At 46.7% G+C, this 21,381-nt stretch overlaps 1 protein-coding gene across 1 annotated transcript; it reads right to left on the minus strand.

The window, feature by feature from the left end:
- Positions 1–17,499: 17,499 nt before the first annotated feature.
- Positions 17,500–19,076, minus strand: ASCL4 (achaete-scute family bHLH transcription factor 4). Its single transcript, XM_009929427.2, has one exon. It carries the CDS (start codon positions 19,074–19,076, stop codon positions 18,510–18,512), a length of 567 nt encoding a protein of 188 aa, XP_009927729.1. The 3' UTR covers positions 17,500–18,509.
- Between the last annotated feature and the right edge of the window lie 2,305 nt (positions 19,077–21,381).

The raw sequence follows: 21,381 nt of genomic DNA on the forward strand, positions 1-21,381 counted from the left end.
GTCTTTTTTCTCCAAATAGGGCTGTCCGCTAGCTTTTTTTAATCTGCATTTTAAAAAATAAATTTAAAAAATTGGTAGGTAGGGAAGGCACACAGTATTAAAATTCATGTGGTGAAATACAGGTGGATCTGCAGAAGCATTTTGGCAACACCAAAGAGCCAATGTGGTTATTGAACCATCTCTTTCCACAGAAGGTTACTGAGAACTCGGAAATACCTGTTAACGTATGATGTGCTTCCCTCCCTTCCCCAAAAGACTGAAAAAGCTTTGGTGAATGATTGTTAGGGTCTTTTTTTCTTCTTTTTTTGGTGGGAAACTGCAAGTAGGAGGTCCACATCTACACCACACCCCTGGAGCTGTTGCACACCTCTGTCCGACCTCAGGCACTCGTCTATTCCCTGCTGAAGTGTAGTTGATTCAGTTGTCTGGTGACCTGCAGCAGGTTTGCTGGCCTTGGAGCTTGCACAGGGTGTCTGCACTAAGTCTGCCTTCAGCCAGTGCAATAAAACCAGTCCGTGGATGCAGGCTGCTTTTTAGTGAGAGCAGATAGCTCACTGCATTTATCTTAGACTCTGCTTGAGAACAAGATGGTTTAACTTACAGACTGGACCTGCCAAAACAGAGCTACTGCCTCTGGGAGGTGGAAGGTATCGTCTCTGGTGGTGGCTTCGATGGCACCTTCCTTCTCTCTGTGCTCGCAGGGCTTGCTGCTGGGACTGGTGCTGTGCAGTGACAGCGAGCACGGGTGAGCGCTTCCTCTCTCGCCAGGAGCTGGCTGTTTGCGGTGCGCTCGGGGGCTTCTGCAGGTGCTGTTCCCATCTCTGTTAGCGTAGCATTAAATAGCAAACAGAAAAGCACTTCAGGTCTTTGTTGCTGGTGGGTGACTCTTTCAGAAAGTCCTCTAAATGCAGCCGGGGGTGCCGTTTGCTGGGGTGGGGTGCGAGGCAGAAGGGGCAGCGCTCAGCCCCCGGGAAGGCAGTTCCTTCCAGCAGCGCTGCAAACGGGGACGCATGTTTCATTTGCCATAATGGATGGGAGAGCTGGGGTGCAGCTGATGGCGTCCTCTGTGACTTGGTTAAACTTTGTGTACTCCAGGGCTCCCAAACTCAGCCTCCCCCGAGGGAAACCAGGACTCAGCAAGGTACGTGTTTGCAGTGCTATCTGCTGTGGTATATTGGCGCTGTATCGCACACCCCACTGGTTGGGAGCCCACCGTCTAGCCTGTGTCACGTTTATCACCATCCTAAGTCTCTTGGGAGTTTTTTTTTTTTCCCTCTGCTCTAACTTTCCTCTCCCTGCTTTAAACACGGCTCCGCACCCACCGCTTCCTCCTCCGCTGGTGGTCCCAGGCTGGTGTTCTGGCCCAGGAGGAACAAGTGATCTCTGACACATCTCTGGCGCTCTCTCCTCCACTCTCCTTTGTTCCTCTCAAACATAAACACACTTAACTGGCCTCTTCTCTTCTCCCTCCGCCCCCCCAGTCTTCAAAGCGATCAGACAAAGCAATATCCCTCCAGCAGCATGTGCCAACACGCTCCCCTGCTTGCAGAAGGAAGGCTTCAATTAAGCAGTGGGTCCTGCCTGTACCTGGCATTCGCTTTGCTCTCTTGAGCCCTGTCCTAGCGCGAGGGATTTTGATCACCAGTGCCTCTGGTTTTCTGCCTGGAGAGGTGGCGGTGGGAGGCGTACGGCAGAAAAACAAGGAGCATTGGAGCTCCCCGAAGCAGGTGCCTTGTCCCCTGCACCGTGGGAGGGAGAGGAAGGTGGTAACCTCCTGGCACCCACGAAACACCAATAATTATGCAGTTTCTGGTGGGGTTTTGGGGGTTTTGGTTTTTAATTGCAATATGTAACAGGAGGGTGGAGGTCATTCCCTGCAGCGGGGGGACTGCCGAGCAGTGCGTGAGGTGGGAGAGCGGGGGGCACAGAAAAGCCTCCGATCTCCCCAGGCTGGTACAACTCGGCCTCCTCGGGCACCGACCAAGCAATCCCCAGCCTCAGCCGCTGCTGCTGGCTTTCGTGGTGCTGAGCACATCCCCATTTTACTTGTGCCCCTGTTCCCAGAGCTCAGCAGACTGCTTTGGGTCACGTTGTATATAAAGTTCAGAAACCAAAATAATCACTAGTCTTAATTGCAGAGATTACGACCAGGAAAGGGAAATGGAGTCATCTGCCAGCACTTAATCTAACATTTACTAGTTTAGCAAAAGATATGCAGGGGCTGGGCTGCTCTTCCTTAGAGATGGAGGTGTTGAAGTCAGCCTTGTGATGGAGCCTGTTCCTAAAAAGAGGTGCCAGGGGCAGCCTGGATATTGCTATTCCCCCACCCCAGCTGAGCGACAGCCAGCACCCTGCTTTCTGCTTGGGCTCAGCTTTGCCAGCAGGCAGTTGGAAGGGAGAAAAATGTTTTCCTCCTTTCTCTCCTCCCTTGATGCCTGAAGAAACTCAGGCACGGACCCCTTTTCTCCCCCTGTGCAAGTTGTGCCTCACACGGGGGAGGCGAGGTGGGAGCCCAGGGTCTTCTGCTCTCCGTTCTCAGCCACAGCGAGCCAGCATGGGATGGGAAGCCAGGCAGGTCGGGCTTTCTGCTCTTCCCTGTGAAGTGCGAACCCAGGGAACCTGTTCCCCTGCCGTGAGTTAGAAGGGGAAGAAGAAATAGATGGGGAGGGGGCACTCAAGGGGAAGGAGGGGTGCAGGTCCCCCAGGGGAAGATGCAGCGGTGGGGAGGTGTGCGATAAGGTCCAAACCCTGATGCATTTGAGCATTATTACCTGAGTCAATTAAGCAGTAGGAGATTATCAAACCTGAGCACCCTCATAGGGAAGAGCCACCCAGGGAGAACAGCAGCCAGCCGGTGGTTGTGAATATACACACTTGAGGACAAAATATTAGGGTTTTATGATAAAATTTAAGGGGGAAAGGAGGGAGATGCAAAGCAAGCAAATACAAAACAAGCAAATACAGTACTTGCAATAATGGAGGAGGATCTGGATCTCTGAACCCTGCCTGGCCTGCCGTGTACGAGGGATTGCATACAGCTTGGCCTTAGCTCTTCTATGTTGGCACGAGCACCCAGGCGTACTTCTGCCCCAAATTGTTGCTCTTCACCCCCAGGGCAGAGGGAAGGACATAGACCAACCACCGAAACCTCCCCAGGCCCTGTGGGCAGCAGCATCCCCCTCTGGCAAGCAACCATGAGTTGCTTTGGGTTACAGCAGTTGGGTGTCCAGGTACCAGCGATGTGTTTCATTTCTGTTTCAGTCCCCAGGTAGCAGGCTCCAGGTTGTTTGGCCAAAAAATAATAAAATTCCATAACTTTTTTTTACCCTTTTTGCAGTTCCAGGCAGAAGGAAAAGGTGGGTTTCCCGGCTGGCAGAATGCCTTGCCGATAAATCACCTGGTTACCCAGTTCTTGGCTTCTAATTGTAACCTGTTTGTGCTTTTAATCTGAAAAAAAAAAAGCAAGCTGTTGTTTTATTTTTGACTAATGCTTATTATTGTTGGGCTATAAATTTGTGGCATTCACAGACAAGTTATCAAGCTTTAAAATCATAGGTAGGCTGATCAGTTCCTCCACTGTTTCCCTGCCAAATCCTTCACCACTTCTTGGATAAGGAAGAAAAAAGTATCACTGTAAACTATTTTTTCCCTGGAGGGTATTTATACCGTAGCTGTTTCTAAAGGGATTTTCTCCATTCACCTCTAATAGGAGTGGGTTTTATTAGGCAGATACAGAAAGGACTGTGACGAACACTTTTTTCTCCATTTTGAGTATTTTGAGTATTTTCTTCTCCATTTTGAGTATTTTGAGCATCTTTGTATTTTGAGTCTAGCCCAGAAAGGACTTTCTCCACCTCCTTCCCAACATAAGCCTGTGTATGTCTGCAGGACCGAAGCCCTTCCTTGGTGGGGGGGCTGATCCCTGGGGTGGAGGGGAAACCTCTCCACCCATGGAAACCTCTTCACCCAGCCTGAGCCATGGGGCTGTGCTGGCAGGAGGGTGCCTTCGGGTGCAGGCAGGGCTGTGCAGGCAGCGCTGGGTGCTCTCCTCCGCTAGGAACCTGCAAAGCTGGTGGGAACCTCCATAGTGCAGAACCCCCCTCCAGGGAAGGGGTCTTGGGGTGGGGAGAGCTGCAGCATCTGTAGGGCAGCCAGCCAGGCCATGGAAGGCGAGCAGGGAGGGAGAGAGATCCTTGTTCACAGGCACGTGGCGTGCCAGGAGCTGCACACTGGTCCGGAGAGGGCTCATCCCTCCTGTTCCTCCTGTCCGTCCCTGCCCCAGTTTCAGGGCTGCAGATGACCTGGGCAAGTCCTCCAAAAATCCCATTAGTTCAGGAGACACACAGGCTTCTGGCTGCTCTTCCTGCCAGACCCCATGAACAGTTCCATTAATGGTCAGTGGATAAGGCAGAAGTTTTATCTTGATCGAGAAACATGAAGCCTTGTTTGTGAGACAAATATTCCTTTCCTTGTCTCTCGGGTAGGAATTTGAACTATTTGATGATTATCAATAGCAGCCAAGAGCACCATTGCTGTCTCCTTTCCTCCCTGTTCCTCTGGCAGAAAGCAAATTCTCTGTCACAGATCGGTTCCTGGAGAGAAAAGTTTGGTGTATGGCTGAGGCATTTGGGTACATCTCTGGAGAGCAGTTTCCAGTGCTCTTATCCACCACGGACTTGTCCAGCCTGTACCAAGTCCCTTCATTTTCCCTATCTCTCAGTGCCCTATCTGCAAATGGGGATAAATATTGCTTCCTTTACTTTCACTTTTTATCAGTTTTTCCTATTTAAATACCAAGCTCTGATTCAGAAACCATCTCCTTCTGCACCTGAGTGCTGCTGAGCACCGCAGCACCTCTCTGCAGAGGGTGACCCTGGCTGTCCCATGCTCAGTGCCAGACATGCAGCAGCCCTGTGTGCCCCTCTTCTGCAGCATCTGGCACTGCTGGAGGGATGGGTTCATTCCTGTCACAGTCTAAACCGAAAGCAGAAGAGCTCGTAAATTGTTCAGAATTTCAAGTAGTCACTGCAAAACTTAGAAAAGTTTTTCGTAGTCCTCTAGCTACAAAGCAGAGCCTCTGAGCCAGATCCTCACCTTGAGTTCAGTGCCAGTATAAGGTGCCTAAATTCCTCTGTGCTCTGAGGATACAGGACCCAGACTTGTGTGAAGTGCTAAACATGCCACCTCGTTTTTGCTACCTGCACATGTTCCTGTGCTAAGGGACAGAAGCTGAGAGAGCATCAGGTTGCTCAAGGGGATGTTTGGGTCCCACTGCCTCCATCGCAAAGAGGATGAAGACACAGCTTCTCGTTCCTGGCGTGCAAAACCCCACTGAGTGGCTCTATAGATGCAGCCTTGACTTCTCTTTGCAAGAGGAGATGACAGCACGAGAGCAGGCTAAAGCTAGCAGAGGGGCGAGATGTGGACAGGAGGTGCTGGGAGGGCAGCCTGAGAGACCAGAATTGCCCTCTGCAACCTGCAGCGTGCCCCACGCAATGCCCGGGAGCCGACCAAGATGCTGGGGAAAGAAAGTGCCCTGCTGAGCATCCAGGCGGTGCTGCTGCCCAAAAAACCAGCCATGAGGGAAGTCGATCAGCGAGGGAGAAATGGGAGCTCATAACTGAGTTAGTCCTAATATTAATGCCCACCGCAGAGGCAGGGAAGCCTTCTAGGGATCTTCCCACCATATTTCTACAAGCCTGTCCAGCAGAGACCAGTGTTGCTTGGAGCAGGAGATTCAGGAAAGGGGGCTGGGACAGTCCTGGAGGATTTGAGTCCTCCTTTATTTAGACTCTGGACACGTTCTGGGTGTGAAGCAACTTAACAAAGTTTTCAGACATCTTCAGTTGTGCAGCCAGCAAAGGCTCTTGGAGGACTTCTCCTGAATGTCCCAGTGTTAGGGCAGAACTACCCCTGTCTCCCTGACTCGCAAGGCTCATGTCTGGTGTGGAGGAGTGGTGGCTGGGCTGGATGCTGAGGTGTAAAATCATAAACCGATGCAATAAAAAAAACATGCACTGTAAGAGAAAATAATCCGGTGCAGCTTCTGGCTGACTCCTGTTCTGTCTGCCCAAAGGGATTAAAGCTGTGCACAGGGCAGCCTTAAGCAGAGAGGTTTCCACCAGTGGCCTAAACCAGCTCCGTCTGGCTGCCCTCCCAGTGAAGGCAGTTTTTCAGGGCAAGCTGGGGTGTCATGGGGTGGGTTTCCTTCAGCAGATTTTTTTTTTTTGCCGGTAAAGCATATTTGACTTATCTAGACTTCACATCAAATTCATCAGGGGGTTTAGTCAGGAAGGTGGGAAGGGGACAGTGTTTGACTGACATTTTCAGCGGGAAACATTTCAGCAATGTGCATCAGCATGCGGGGTTTCTTTTCGCTTTACTTTGTGAAGGACTTCAAAAAATCCGGAGATCAAACTAAAACGCTGCACTTTGGGGAACAAAACATTTAAGGGAGGCCTTCGGTTCCAGCAGGAAAACAAAACAAAACAAAAACCCTTGTGGATCAACCGGAAATTATTTTCTCCTTCAGCTACTCGTGTTCGCCGGGGGAAACGAGAAATTAAAATTGCGCCGTAAGGAGCGAGAAGAGCCCCAAGGCCTCCCTGGCCCCGAGTTGGCGGCCATGTGAGGGCGAGGAGCGGCCTCCGCCATCTCCGCGGCCTGGCGCCCGCGTCCCCTTAGCTCTGCCCTCGCCTCCTGCGTCCGCCTTCCTCAGCCCGGCCTCCGCGGCACGGCCGGGGATGAAAGGCTGGATTCGGTTTGTTTTGCGTTCAACCCGCCTTCCACAACACCCGGCGGACCCGCCTCCCCCCTCCCCATCTTTGGTGACTCAGCCAAAGAATTTTAATCTCCGTGGTCTGTCTGTAGTTGTAAAATATAATACCAATGGAGTTGGGCTTGTTTATCCCGAAGCCATGAAACTGTTGTCAGAAGAAATTGATACACACTACTGAGGGGGAAAAAAGTGCTGCTGCTGGGGAGGATTTGACTCGAGACGGCACTTCAAATGGAAATTTCCCTGTTTGAAGTGGATACGTTTTTCTTCTCCACACCTTTCATTTCTTTTACGCCACACGAGCGAGGACTTGCGGGGTCCGTTTGCGGGAGGATCAGCTCCACTCGTCTGCAGAAGGTTTCCACCACGAGGCCGCAGGTGCCCTCACCGCTCATGGGAGCCCTGGAGAAATGGGGTGAAGGGGCTGGTGAGGGTCGCCTTGGGAAGCACCTCAGCCTCTGCCCTCCTGCCCCACGTCTGCAAGGCAGGAGCCCTCCCCGTCTGGCCGGCACTGGGCACGGGGGGATCTGCCCCCGTAAACACCGAGCGTAGCCGAAATACTCCACATCAAATCACAGGGTCTTCCCCTTCCTTCAAAGATATCTGAAGCCTAGAAGGAGCAGATCAAACATGTAAATTTGAACTGAGATTAATTATACATTTGCAACTGGAGGGGGGGGGGGGAAGCCATTAAGGTTTGTCTGCATTAACTATGCCCGTGGGGGCGTCTCTTTGTCTTTGCATGCGATGATACTTCATGAGATACCGGGTCTGGTTCCACCAGCTCTCTGGAAAAGCCTTAGAGGCTTCAGAAACTCTGCAAATGCGTTTCGGCAGGAGGCAGACAAGGAGAAGGGAAGTGTCGGCACCGCTTCCTTGGAGCACCGGAGCAGCCTTTGTTGAGTGGCTGGAGGCTACTTCTTGGCTCCCGGATTTCAAACAGGTATAATTATCACTTGGATAGGGTTCAGGACTCGGAGGGAGCTGCCAGATCTTTCATGAGGGGGTGAGTTTGTCCCACTGGATCTAGGATAAAAAAACAAGAAAGAAAGGAGGGATATGAGTTAACCATGTAGGTGTTGTCTCACATCCATAATGTGCCGGGTAGAATATACTTCTAGTGCTGTCCGATAGCCTGGCTTATACATGCTTTCCCTTTGGGGCATCTGTGTTGTAATATTTTTACATATATAACCTGGCTGAAACAAAGAGGTACTGGAAATTTCTCTATAAAACCTATTCTCCAAAGAGTTCCATCCCAAGGAGTCTCAGAAAAAAATAGCATCTGATCTGCCAGGGATCTCACTGACTCTCCAAAGCTTTTGAGCTTTTTTTACTCTGCCTTACTTCTTGGGCAAAAAAACCCTGAGACTGTGAATGTGCTCTTAGTGCCACCTACCCAGTAGGCCCATGTGGATGAAACCTTGGGATCCTTTCCCAACATGTCAACAGGCATCTCCTTTAACTCACTCTAAACTCTTTCTTTCCAACCGTTCCTGTCCAGCTGCTCTCTGCAAATGATTGCTCCACACGATGCCACGCTGGCTCTATTGCTCTCACCTAATCCTCACTCTGCACGACCATCTCCTGCCCGGACACAGCTTCTGATACCCATCACTCCACATACGCAATAACTTTATTAGGTTTTGTGGTGTTTACTAGGTGATGAAGTGACCTAAACTGTGACTTTTTCACCAAAGATGCAAATGTCAAATGTGCCCTTTAAGACAATGGCCTCAATAAAATTCCAGTAAAGTTTGCAGAAAATAACCAATGCTAAAAAAAGTTTTACCAAAACCAAATTTTAATCATTTAAGCACAACATTTGTTTGAATTGCAAAGCCAGCATATTTCATTCATCTCTGAAAACACTGACCACTCCTACTACAGAGTAATTCAGCCATTGTGTGGGGATGCATTGCTGCTGTTTTTCTCGTCCTTTCAGCATAAGCTCCTCCAACACATCCAGCTACAACTTGGCTCCCTCTTGAAACTCGCTAGTAAAAGTTGAACCAGCTGGTAACTGAATGAATTTTTCAGACAGGGTACTATAAACAACATTTAATAACCTCATGCTTTATGGGCTTGTTAAGGTAAATGGAACTTTTGAAACTTTCATAGCGCTGCAAAATGCAAAGCTACAGAGCACGCCGCACATAAAGAGAGGCAAATGCCTTGCGTTTGTAGGTGCTCAGCTTTGATCTGTCCTAACAGGCCCCTCGGGATGTGCCACCACCACTTGCATGGGGCATCGCCCCTGTGAAGCGGGGGTGCAGCCTTACCCAGCCGTGTTGGGAGCGTATTGCTGGGGCCGGGACGCTGAGGGAGGTGATAGTGGAACTGGGCAGGGCTTTTTATGGCTTTTTGCCTCGCTTCAGCAATGGTTTGTGTTAGTCAGCAGTAGGTTGGTGATGGCAAGGAGGATGACGGTGTCATTGGCATGACAGACTAGCAGAGAGATTTCTTTGTCCCTGCCACCCTCTCTTTACCTGTAATACATGGGAATAGAATAGAATAGAATGGAATGGAATAGAATGGAATGGAATAGAATGGAATAGAACAGATGCAGATGCCAGCTCTGCAATACCAGAGCTGGGTGATATGCAAGGGCAGATTTATCGATGAGCGCAGGGGACCAACGTGCATCCACTCACACAGGGGACAAGCAGCCCAGCGAGCTCATGGCAGTGCCTTGGCTGCAGCCAGCTCCTGGTAAAGTGGTACAGGGGCAGCCCTGTGATATTTTCCAGTGAGATGGGGCAGGATCTACTGGTGTTCCCAGCCCAGAGGCAAGAGGAGGGCCACGCTGTTGTTGAAACAGAGGGAAAACCCGGAGCTGAAGTAATCTGGGTTTATCACTCGGCTCCTGATGGCAGGCGGGCTGAGCGCTATAATCATCCCCTCCGCTCCCCAGCTAGAGCACAGCCTGCTCACAACTGCTCAGCACTTTGATAAGAAATATGCTTGGAGGTATTTTGCAATAATGAACAAGAAAAGACGAACGAGAAGCAATGGTAGGCAGATAAAACCGTGGTGTGCCTGAGGTGCAGGCAGACAGACTCACTGTCATGCAAATGCTGTGGTCTCAGCCGTTTTTGCACAATGGCTGGTGGTAAAATCGTATTGCTGCTTCTTTTCTGATGGGGGTTGGACTTTTTTTTTTTTTTTAATTTAAATTTTGCTTATTAAGCAGCTCCCTGCCCACCCCCAGCCCAGCTGCTGTGAGGCACACCCGTCTTCATCAAGGGCCGCACGTAGTGTAATCAGCAGAGAGGTGTTAGCAAGAAGGGATACTAGAATCAGGCTGTTGTATGAGAAGGACACAAAATACACAGCCAGGACATGCCCCTATACCCTTGCTTCTGTAGCAATAGCCAGGCCTACAGGGGGAGACAGGAGAGAAGAGAGAAAAATGACAGGGATTGATGGCAAATGGCAAAATGTAAAGAAAGTGGGCATTATCATCATGTTATAAGCCTACATCCACTCTCTGAAAAACACTAGCAGCAGGGAACAGCCCTTCCTATAGTCCTCAGCTCGGCAAGGCTTTCCATCATGACCGGCGGAGCATGCCTAGCCTACAGCTCTCTGATTCTTCTTTCTAACGGATGTGTTACTGCGTTGCTTGGACATTCACGCTACAGACTTTGCCCCGTCCCCTCGCCCCCATCCACAGAGCCGGTGCTCTGCCTTCCCCTGTGATGCCCAGCACAATGTCCCAAGAAGTTTTCCAGCAGCGCTCCTCTCTCCCAGCGCGAGGGATGGAGGAGGAGGGAGGCAGAGCAGTGCCAGTGATGCAACTCCTTATTTAAGAGAGACATCACCTGTGTTTGGCTTTTGTCCATGCTCCAGACTCCTCGTCCCAGCTCTCGTCGTGGTGCTGGGCTCCTCTTACTCTCCCCACTATTCCGTTTTACTCCTTCAGGATTAAGGACCACCCTGTAGTTCGGCCCCAGCCTGCCCCACCTCTCATTTCTGCCTCGTGACAGAGACAGCAGATGCAGCCGATCGTGGCCAAGCTTGTGAGGGATGCCTGAAGTGAGCAAAGCCTCAAGAGGCAGAGCTGAGTCCTCCCTAAACTCATGGCACCCCTGGGCTAAAAATGCAAAGCCAGCCCTCGGGGAGGGGCAGGAGCACTCCTCCCTCCCAGCAGAGGAGGAGAAGCATGGCGAGGGAAGGAGGAAAGCACTTTAAATGGTGGAAAACACCCACACTGGCTGGTGCTGGGGCCAGGGAGGGAGTCATGCCTCTCTCCAGCCCTGCCTATGGCTCCCTCTAAGTCCTGGTCCATAAGAGTCACTGCTTTGCTTGCTCTAATTAGCATTTCTGCTATGCAAATTCTCACAGCCTTTTTATAGCTCCACAGCATTTGCCTGCAAATATACTATCTTTAAGTCTTTTTTTTTTTTTTTTTGCAGGAATTAGTCCTCCCTGAAGGTGTCATATCTAATTTGTTCCTGTTTCAGCCATGCAGCTGATCTGATATCTTGCAGGGCGCCACATTTCAAACCCACTTTCTTTTCTCCCCCCTCTCTGCCATCCTTCCTGCTTTTCCCATGCACAAACACCACAACACACACTCCTGTGTTTGTACATCTGGCTTATTTCATTTATGCATTACACAGTTTATTATCAGTTTCATTCATTAAGCACCAGTGAGCTTTAACACCTCTGGCTGTGGAGACGCACATATCACCTCCACATGAGTGTTCTCTGGGATAAAACCTGTGCAGCTGAGCCTGGGACTTCTTCGGTGCTTAAATTCGAAAAGCTACATCTAAAGAGCAGCCTAATATAGCGTAATGCTGGCAGTAAAGCAAATACATAAAAAGATGTGAAAATTCCATTTATTTGTAACTACCTGTTCTCTTTGTGATCTCGGTGCAGATGGAAGAGATTGGTTAGGATTTAGTGCCGACGGCTGACAGCCCTGGAACACAAAAATCTGCTATGTACGCCCAGAATCACACCACGTCAAAATAAAATCATGGGGACAAGCAAGGCACTTTTTGAGCAGTGCAGCAAATGCAGCTTGGCTTCGATTTGTGTTATACGCTCCCAGGCTTCACTGCCCGCTACCTTCCCCACATTTTCAACCCGTCAGCCTCTCACAGTCCATTCATTCAGCTTCCCCCTCCCAAAGCCAAAACTCCCTCAAAATACTCATATTTTCATCCCCTGGCCCCAGTAGAACAGGCAAGAGGCAGCATGTTATACTAGCACAAAGCACACGTGCCTGCTGATGGCTGGCTGACCATCAAGCACGTCAAACCAAAAAGACAGTTTAGTGTTAGCTTTCCCCTTTGTAAGGACTCTAATTTGGCATGTCTTTCTATTCCAATGCCACCAGTGTTCACGGACTGTGTAGGAATTTCTCGTCTTTGAGACCTCTATCTCTAGTCACATCTGAAGTGAGCCAAGGGGTCTCCAAAATTTTCAAGGGGGAAACTGGCAGAGGGATGTAGGGACTCCTAAGCTTCTTTTAGCCTGGCTAAAAACCATGATCCATACCAATATATCTTTTCATTTCCTGCACCTGCAAAAACATAATCGATAAAACCTGAGGTCCACAATAACATAGACTTTACTCCTTGTGCTTCAGCAAATGCAGGATCATTCCCAAATGACACTGAGACCCACAAGCCTGGCTTCAAAGCTTTTGAAAAAGAGTGAGGGAACCCAGAGTGAAATACAGGCTTGCTGGCTGCTCCCCACCCCTGTAACCCACAGTTTTGGGGGTATTGGCCCCTTTAGACATATCTAAAGACAGTGATGGTAATAGAATCAGAGTCTTCAGCCACCCAGCTTCGCAGATGGGTGTTTTGACCTTGACAAATCCCCTCAGTTTACATGAATACACCAAGTTATGACTGGAGGTGGCTAAAGAGCAGATGCACTGCCTGTTTTCTGTGTCTGCCCCAGGGACTGTGGCCTCCAGCAGTTGAGTGGCACAAGAATCTGACCCAGTATGAAGCACCACAGCTCATCACCCAGAGCCATAAGCCCTAAGCTGGGCTCCCCACCTCTGCCCAATTTAAAAAAAAAAAGTAAACAATCAAGAAATTCAATTTGCATTGTGAGACTCTTCTCATGGGGGTTGGCTGAAAACCAGAGAGAGGTTCAGAAACTTTTGGAGACGGGACATCTCACACACAGGGCATAGTCTAAGCTTTGTTTCCATTAGAAAGCAGACAAAAAACCTCTGAAGGGCTTTATCTTGGATTTGCAAGGTGTGAGACTGCATGAAGCTCCTGGTCTCCCCAGGGAAAGCACAGCAGCAAAGCTCTGCTCCAGGGCTGGGTCATGGGTACCCTGGCCTTTCCAGCTTGTATACATGCAGCTACCATGTTTCTTAGGGAAGAACGGTTCTTGTGGAAACCGTGACAAATAAAGGGACACCAATTAAACAACCTTTTCTTGTGCTTTTCCTCTGAAGTGTATCCAATAAACCCAGCCTCTGCGCATACCCACGCTATCCATTTCTGAGTTGGGTTTTAGTTGTTGTTCACTTCATTTTCCAGCTCAGTTTGCAACTGGGCACAGTTTTGTTCTTCTGAGGCTGTACCTCACTGCAAGGCTAGAGCTCTGAATCTTTATTCTCAGCCCAGACCTAGTAGAGGCAACTATCCACATCCTTCATATATACTCAAGTAGCAGCTGTGGTGGTGGTTGCACCCTGCGTGCATGCTGCATGCTTAGGCCATGGAGGGACAAGTTCTAACAAGGGTGATAACCAAGCACAGGTGTGACACCAGGTGACTTTCACTCAGGGCTTTATCCAGTGAATAAAGCTCATTCAAATTCAGTGACAGACTTGCTCCTTCAAAGCCCTTGTGGTAAGCTCCCCTGCCTTTTCCCAGGCCTGCTTTTTGACTTGGCTTTTTAAATGAGAATTTTTTGAGTGATGCAAGACATCAAGGCTACTGAAGTGTGAATGCTAAAACAGGACCTGTTGCATCCCACTCTTAGAGAGCGGTAGCTCCCATCTCACCCCCCATCTCCTTCCCAGAGTGAAGCAACAGCCCTTCTCCCACCCTGCCATCATCTGCCTCCCCAGAACCGCACCGCCACCCAAGCACAGCTGGGTGCTGGGTCCCCAACCCACCAACTACCTGTGCCTGCTAGACCGATCAGACCTCGGGGTCGGAAGAATAATCTCGCAATGAGGATATGAGCAGGTAGGGAAAGGACACTGACAGCAAAAAAAGGTGGCCCTTTCACTTCTGAAAAACACTACCAGCCTCTTGCACAGCATGATAAATGAACATGCTGGGGGTCCTATTGAGTTTCCAGGGTCTTGGCTCAGTCATAACATTTTCAGCCAGCTCTGGGGCATCTTCTGAGCAGTGCCACCTTGTCAGACTGCTGTAAATTCCAAACAAATGTTCTTGTCACTCTGGGCTCATTTCACCAGCATCCTGGCCTGGCCCCTGTCTGTATTTGCTCTACCATTGACTGTATGGAGATCCACTGAGATAAGAAGAGACATCTACCTTTAGAAACACCTTCACTCCTCTAGTTTGTTCCCCCTGCAAGGGCAACTTGGAGAACTTTTCCATCGCTCTGTCAGTGGACATATTCACAGTGAGGTACAAAAAATGTGTAAAAATTATGTGGGAAATACATGAGTGAGCATTTATAGCAGAGTCTTATGTACAAGCACACCTTCAGGTTGATGGAGAATGTTGCTCACCTTGTGTTTATTTGTAGAGCTTCTAGATCTACAGCTGGACAGCCTTGCGGAAAAGCCAGGTACAGCCGCAGTCTTACCATTTTGCTGCTCCCCATTTGTCTAGAACAAATTTACCTCTTACTTTGTAGCCATTTATCTATATGCTGAGGATTACTAGTGATGAGCACCCGCTGAAGTTATATTTGCTTAGACTCTATTTTTGGAGAGACTTACTAAGACCTTGCTTGGCTATAGTGATTGACCTCAGCTAACTTCAGCAGGACTCCCCTGTTGGTACCGCTTGAGAGTCTCTCTTCAAAATGCTTTGGATCTTTTTTTGCTTCCTTCCCAAGTATGCTGGTGACAAATGTTTTCAAAGATTCTTTATATTTGTGTGGATGTTCCCTGTTCATTTATTCCAGTGAGATAAATTGGCCCTGATTGCTTTACTATCTGAACATGACGTTTCTATAGTGCTTTTGGGTTTTCTTTGGCCATGTTATTGACACTGGGTAATATAACATGAAAGGAGTGTGGATGGGCTTTTACAAAGAAATCAGCTAAATAGCTATTAGAGGATTAAAAGCAATCCCATGGCCAGGATTACACATCTTTAAAATGCTGATAATATCAAGGAGCAAATGGATTTGTAATTTAATGGCAGAAGAGGGAAGACTTCAGATGTGTGGTTTTTTCACATTTGATAGAGAGATTAAAGTGTCTGCATTCGGTGCGCAGGAGTTTGATAAAGCTGCAGCATGGTTGCTTATGGATATCAGTGTTCACCTTTCTTGAAAATAGCAATTGTGCCACATGGAGAGAATTCTTCTGGTCAACATTTTTATTAGAACTTTAATTCTCATGGTGACAAGCTGGATCATTGTCTGCTTTCAAAGTCTGATAATGATACACTTTAGAAGCTTTGAGGAAAACCTTTGTCTAGACAGAAACATCTTAAGAAAGCTTTTGAAATGTAGCATTCACTTTAAACCTTTATTGATGCCTGTAGCACTGATCCATATTTGGGAAATCTTGAGCTGTTTTCTACTTCCTTGTAGTAAAAGTGTGCAAGAGGTTTGCATGACAACAGGAACTGTGAGAAATAAAAATGTACAACTTTCCTAAGGAGAGTGGTTCAACCTGTGACAGATTTTTCACACAGAAAGAATTACCTTTTTATCCAGAAATTAATTTTCCTTTAAAATTAAATTAAGCTACCTGTGACATTCTGGCTTTTGTACCTTCAGCATTGAGGTTGGATTGGGAGGTAATTTAAGGACATCTCCAGAGCTGTTAAAGATGTATAATCTAAAAAACAAAAGTAGCTACGGTTTTATTGAAAAGTAGACTTTTAACCAGTCTCCTCGACTTGAGGTCCAGAAGCTTCTTCCAGAATATTGTTTCACCAAATCCAGGTTTGGTTCTGACTGCAGAGTATTAAGGATATGCAACAAATAAACCAGTCCCATCTAGATGTGCAGCAGAGCAGCCTGTGTCTCACATGTGAAGAGACACCGTAGAGCGATGACGGCCAAGCACAGGCCCAGGGTGTGATGCTTTCCACTCGGTTAGACTCCTGTTGAGGAACATCCCACGTGAGATGAAGCTGAAAGTGGGCAGAGACACAACCTAGTCCACTTCGGCCAAGCTAACTAGCTGGTCGTGGAGAAGGTGGCACGCTGCACCATCTCTCTAGAGTTTGGAAATCAGAGGATTGTGGCTCCTGGATATATGTCTGTAGTGGTGAAACCTCTGTGATAACTATCTGACCTAAAAATGTATTTGGGGCATTATCTGATCTGTCCTGCCCAGGAAGTAATGGTCATTCTGGTAATTTTTATTTTTAGTTGTTCGGTTTGATTTGGCTATTTATTGTCATTATATGTATAGTAACTGCTTTTCATCTTCAGAGTGCTTTACAAACAATTACATGTTTCACAGAATTTATCGCAGGTACTCTAAGGAAGTGTACGTTTTTCATAGATAACAAAGATTTAATCTCTGCTTTGAGGGAGAAATGCACTTCAGGCTTACTGACAGAGTTACCAGCAGCACTACCATATTTCCAGAAATCTCAAAACTGAGGCAGAGAGAGAGAGGTTGAATCTCGTCAGAAACCTCAAAGGAAAGGAAAAAAGCCAAAAAATAATGCATCCCAATCAGACATTCAGACCACTACCTTGCCCTCCTCCCCTTTCTTGAATAACAAATGCAAACACTTACACACCCAGAAATGAGTGCTTTGGCTCTGGATCTGAACTGTCCAGGTAACTAGAGTTCTACTCTTTGGGTCTGGGAAACAGACCCTGCAAAAGTTACAGTCCTTAGAAAAACAAAATAGTTGTTAGAAAACAAAGCTGGCTACCACCTAAAGAATAAAGAACGAAGCCTGTGACTGCCATGGACACAAGAGCTAAAAGGGTACAAATGTTCAGAGTAGTCTGCTAGAGATCAGCAGAGTATTTTTATACCAAATAATTTTTATTAGATGCCCATGATACAAACCCACTCCTTACCTAGATTTAAAAATCTAGATTAAAAATTTAGTTTCATAGGTAGCAGTTCATATTTACTTCCTATCCGTCGTCTTTATTCTTTCCTGAAAATTCACTACTCCTGCGAACAGTGCCGTCCTGTTTGTTATCAACTGAATGTGAAAAAAAACCACAGCCAGGACTAATTCAATTTTTTATTTAAATGAAATTTATGGACATGTTTTGAGGTATTTGATCAGTATTTGTTCTTATTTATACATGAGTATTTTTTCAGGTGTTCAGTCAGCATGACAGGAAGGAAAGACAAAAAGATACAAAACCATTTCACCTACATAAGGCCAAAAAAACAAAGTTTGAAAGGTCTGTAGAAAGTGTATGGGTAAGAAGGCGTTTACCCCATATTCAGAATGAGATTTAAGCACATAGCTAAATGTTATTTAAATCTGGCCTTGGAGAAAGGAAGATTTTAGAGCAATTTGGAGACAAATTCTCATTTTAAGTAGACATGGTCCAAATGAAAGGTATTCCATAGAATTTGAGATATTAATTTTAAAAGGTATATTCTTTGAAAAAGTAATACAATATTCTAAAAAAAAGGAGAAATATCTACATTTTCATGCAGATGTGAACTGATATGTTCAATGTTGCCCTTTTTGTACACACCAGTATCTAACCACTACAGGAACATATTTCTAAGCATAGAATCTCTGACCTGCCAAAAAGACACAATCAAGACTATTTTGTCCACAAACTCAATTTTCAGAAAAGAAGGAAAAAGGCTGGAAACATTTTTTCAGTATCATGAGTGGAGCTTTGCTTTTGAAGGTGCAGTTTTACAGAACTCTGTTTCCCTCTTCCTAGCATTGATTAGAATGAAAGTGTCAGATTTTCTTTTCCTGAAAATTATCCTTCAAATAATCACCAAACAGCCAGTGTCCAATATATGAGTTGCTTCGTTCACTTTAGAAGATGCCATAAAAGAAATTAATTCCCAAATATAGCCTTATTTATATTCTAAAAATTGTCTTTTCAGAAATGGAAGTATTTCTGTGAGTTTTCTAAAAATGTCAGGTAAAGACAGTTTACCTGAATCTTACCTTTCCCAGCACAAGTGTTTGCAACCCACTGCATCTCAGGTTAGCAGTCAGGAAAAAGAGACAATAAAACTTACAGGAGGAAGCAGGAGAAAGGGGAGGGGAATTTCCTGAAATAGATTTATCTGGTTTTGCTGTCTCATGGAGTGAAAGGCAAAAGAAAATAGACAAACAGAATAAAAGCTGAATGAAAAGTAGAATGCAAACGTTGCTTCAGTTTTAACAATCCAGAGGAAGTTTAGTAACACAGCTGAAGCAACCTGAGAGATATCTGTTTGCTAACAAATCATCTTTAGGTTTTGTACAGACAACTTTTAAAGTCCTTTGACAGATTGAAAATACCTTTTTTTTTTTTCTCTAGCTGTTTTTCCTTTTCCTGGTATTCATTTTCATCTGTAGAAAAATCCCCAGGGTTTTAGATTTGGTTTTCAGCCGAACTCGAAGCTTTCTGTCTCCAGAGAGGCCATTACCTAGCTGCCTGTCTCCTCAAATTCACTGTAGGGGGATGAAGCTGAAGAGGTTTTAGATTCTCCATCACTGTTGCACTCCCGCAGGGGACCAGGACTGGGAGCTTCTGGGAGCTCCTTGGCAGAGAGCGTTTCCTTACTGTTAGACCCTAAGGGGTGGCAGTCCAGCAAGCTCTGCAGGTGTTTGATGTAGCTTATTGCAGCTCTCAGGGTCTCCACTTTGCTGAGGCGCTTGTCAGCAAATTCCTTGGGCAGGTGCTCTCTCAGGCGTGTGTAGCCCTCGTTCACGCAGCGCACCCGCTGCCTTTCCCTCTCGTTCCTCTTCCGAATGAAGGCAGGCTCAAAGGAATAGTCATACATGCCCATGTAGCCAGGGAATGGGATGTAGGAGATGCGACCTGTGTGCCCGCGGTAGGCTTGCTCCCAGTAAGACGGGTCCAGATGGAAGGGAACCCCAAAGGGCTCTCTCAGGGGAACCCCACGAGGATGCACATGGCTGTTAGCCAGGGACATAGCTCCTGGAAATGCAATCCGGTTCAGTAGTCCATCATCATCTTTATTGCTGTCCATGCTTCCTTTTTTTCCTCGCCGGTAGAATGTCAATTCCCGAATTTGGCTTCCAAATCTTGTATCAGTCCAAGCAAGGAGGAAACATTTGTCTAGGTACTCTGCCCTGCAGGCTGCAATTTCCTCCTGCGGTGTATAAAAACTCAGATCTCAAAGCACTGCTAACAACTCATGAAGTCCACTCTGTGCCTGGAAATCCGCTCTAAGCCTTGTTGTTTTTATAGATGTAGGATGCCAGCTAACTTACAGACAGGTTTTGAGGACCATCACTCCACACTTTAAACCATTCTTTTCCTCTGATCTTCATATTTCAAAAGATAATAAGAGGGTTCCTGTGTATTCCTTTTCTCTCCGCTTGAAATTATGACCATAAGAGTTAATGCCAAACATAAATAATCTTCCAGGCTCTAAACACTTCTCATGTATTGTAATCCACGATATCGTTTGATATAATTGTCTCCAAAAGATGGGTAATTTGCAAAGTTTACAGGAATCTTCAAAGTTTTGGCAGAACTCCTCCCTTTCAGGAACCAAGGATCTTCTGTCATCTGAAAACTACCCAAAGGCTTTTCACAAAGAAATCCAAAAGACAACTGCAAGCTTTGTTGTTTCGGCTGCTCTGGTCTAACTGAAACAGCTCACAAGCAGTTTTCAAAACTTGTATGGCATGTCTCTAGCTTTCTGGGGAAGCTGAGAAATCTTCAAAGGAAAGAGTGCTCTCTTGTGGTTGCAAGTCATGTCAGATCAAGAATGCATACCTGCAAGCATAAGAGGAAAACTGCTTGCTTTGCCCAAAGAGAGGCTTTTTCAAGAAGCATGAGTTTCACAAACTGAACCTGAGCATTTTCAAAAAATCTTCAACATTTTGCATGTTTCTGCTCCTTGCAGAAATGTTCTGGCCATCACTATAAGCATCTGCCTCAGATAAACAAATACAAAGGAGATGCTCTGATTTCCCCCTGTGTAGCTATTACTAGATGTTTACACAGATATTGGCTTACCTGATAGACCCTACACACTGCTTTAATTGGGGAGCTGAAAATCCCTCTTGACTGTGGCAGATCTGTGCTGCATCCTTCAGTTTGCCTGCAGCTTGCCAAGGAGAAGACATGGACAAAATACAAGGACTTTTGGCAGTAAAAGGGCATAATGTCCTCATCCGTGCCTTTCCTCTAAGATATCCTGTTGTGTTAGGATCTTCTTCTGCAGCAACTGGAGGGTCTTTGACTTTTCTCACATTGTTGTTGTTGTTCAAGAGCTCCATAGTTATAATTTTTTTCTGAAAACACATTTTCACAGTTAACTGCATTTCCTTTTTTTGCCACCAACGGTTTGGGGAGTTCAACATTTGGTCTGGGACAGTTGTGGGAAGGGATGGACGTGAAAAGGTACAGGCACATAGGCGCTACTAAAACTGTTCTTTTGCTCAAAGTGAAAGTTTCCGCCCTGTTCAGTCGTTCATGCCAAACTGCCTCAGAAGCGTGAGTAACTGAAACAACATCCTCCACTCCGAGTAACATATCTATGTCTCTGCTGAGTCAGAAACCAGCAGCAATGATGTCAGCGTGCATTTTCAAGTCAGCTTCGTATCTTTGCTGGCCTATTCTGCAGCTTCAAGAACCAATGGTAATCTTCAAAGTATGACGAACGTACAGGCAGACCGTTCCAGACAGACATGAGTGAGAACGACTCTGAACTCTGATTTATGCCAGGGGCAGGATCAGCACCAAAATGGCTCAAAAGCCAGGGCAACTATCCACCTACTTTTGCCTCTATCACTAACATTGCCTAGCAAGAGCTGATGTTTGAAGCTGAAGGTTTTGTAGCATTACCTAAGAGTTAGCTAATGTGTTTCATGAGATCTTTTCCAGTCACAACTAAATGTCTTTCTACAATATGCGCCATAGCTCAGATGGAAGGTATGGGTGTGAGGCAAGAATTACTGGGGAACACCCCAGGTATGTACAATTCATTTCAGATCAAATAATCAAGAGAGCCTTTCAGCCTTTTAAAAAAATCTTTGGAAACATTGAACAGTATGGGCCTTTCAATATCACTTGCACTACAAACTCTGTTGTCCAGTAAAAATGTTTTCAGAAATGAATGCTTAAATGAAAATAGCTCATTCGCTGTAGCACTCAGGTAGGCCAGGACTTAACGTTTTCTTAAAACAAAGAGGACGTTGGCCTCTAAGCAAATACCTGAAGGACATTTGATTTGTGTCACCATTAGATTTAAAACACTGCTCTCTGGCAGTATTCCTGTAAGGAAATGGAAGTGTGCTTCTCGGGGGGGCCTCTCAAGTGCC

The sequence above is a fragment of the Haliaeetus albicilla genome, chromosome 19, assembly GCF_947461875.1.
Source record: "Haliaeetus albicilla chromosome 19, bHalAlb1.1, whole genome shotgun sequence".
Classification (NCBI taxonomy): domain Eukaryota; kingdom Metazoa; phylum Chordata; class Aves; order Accipitriformes; family Accipitridae; genus Haliaeetus; species Haliaeetus albicilla.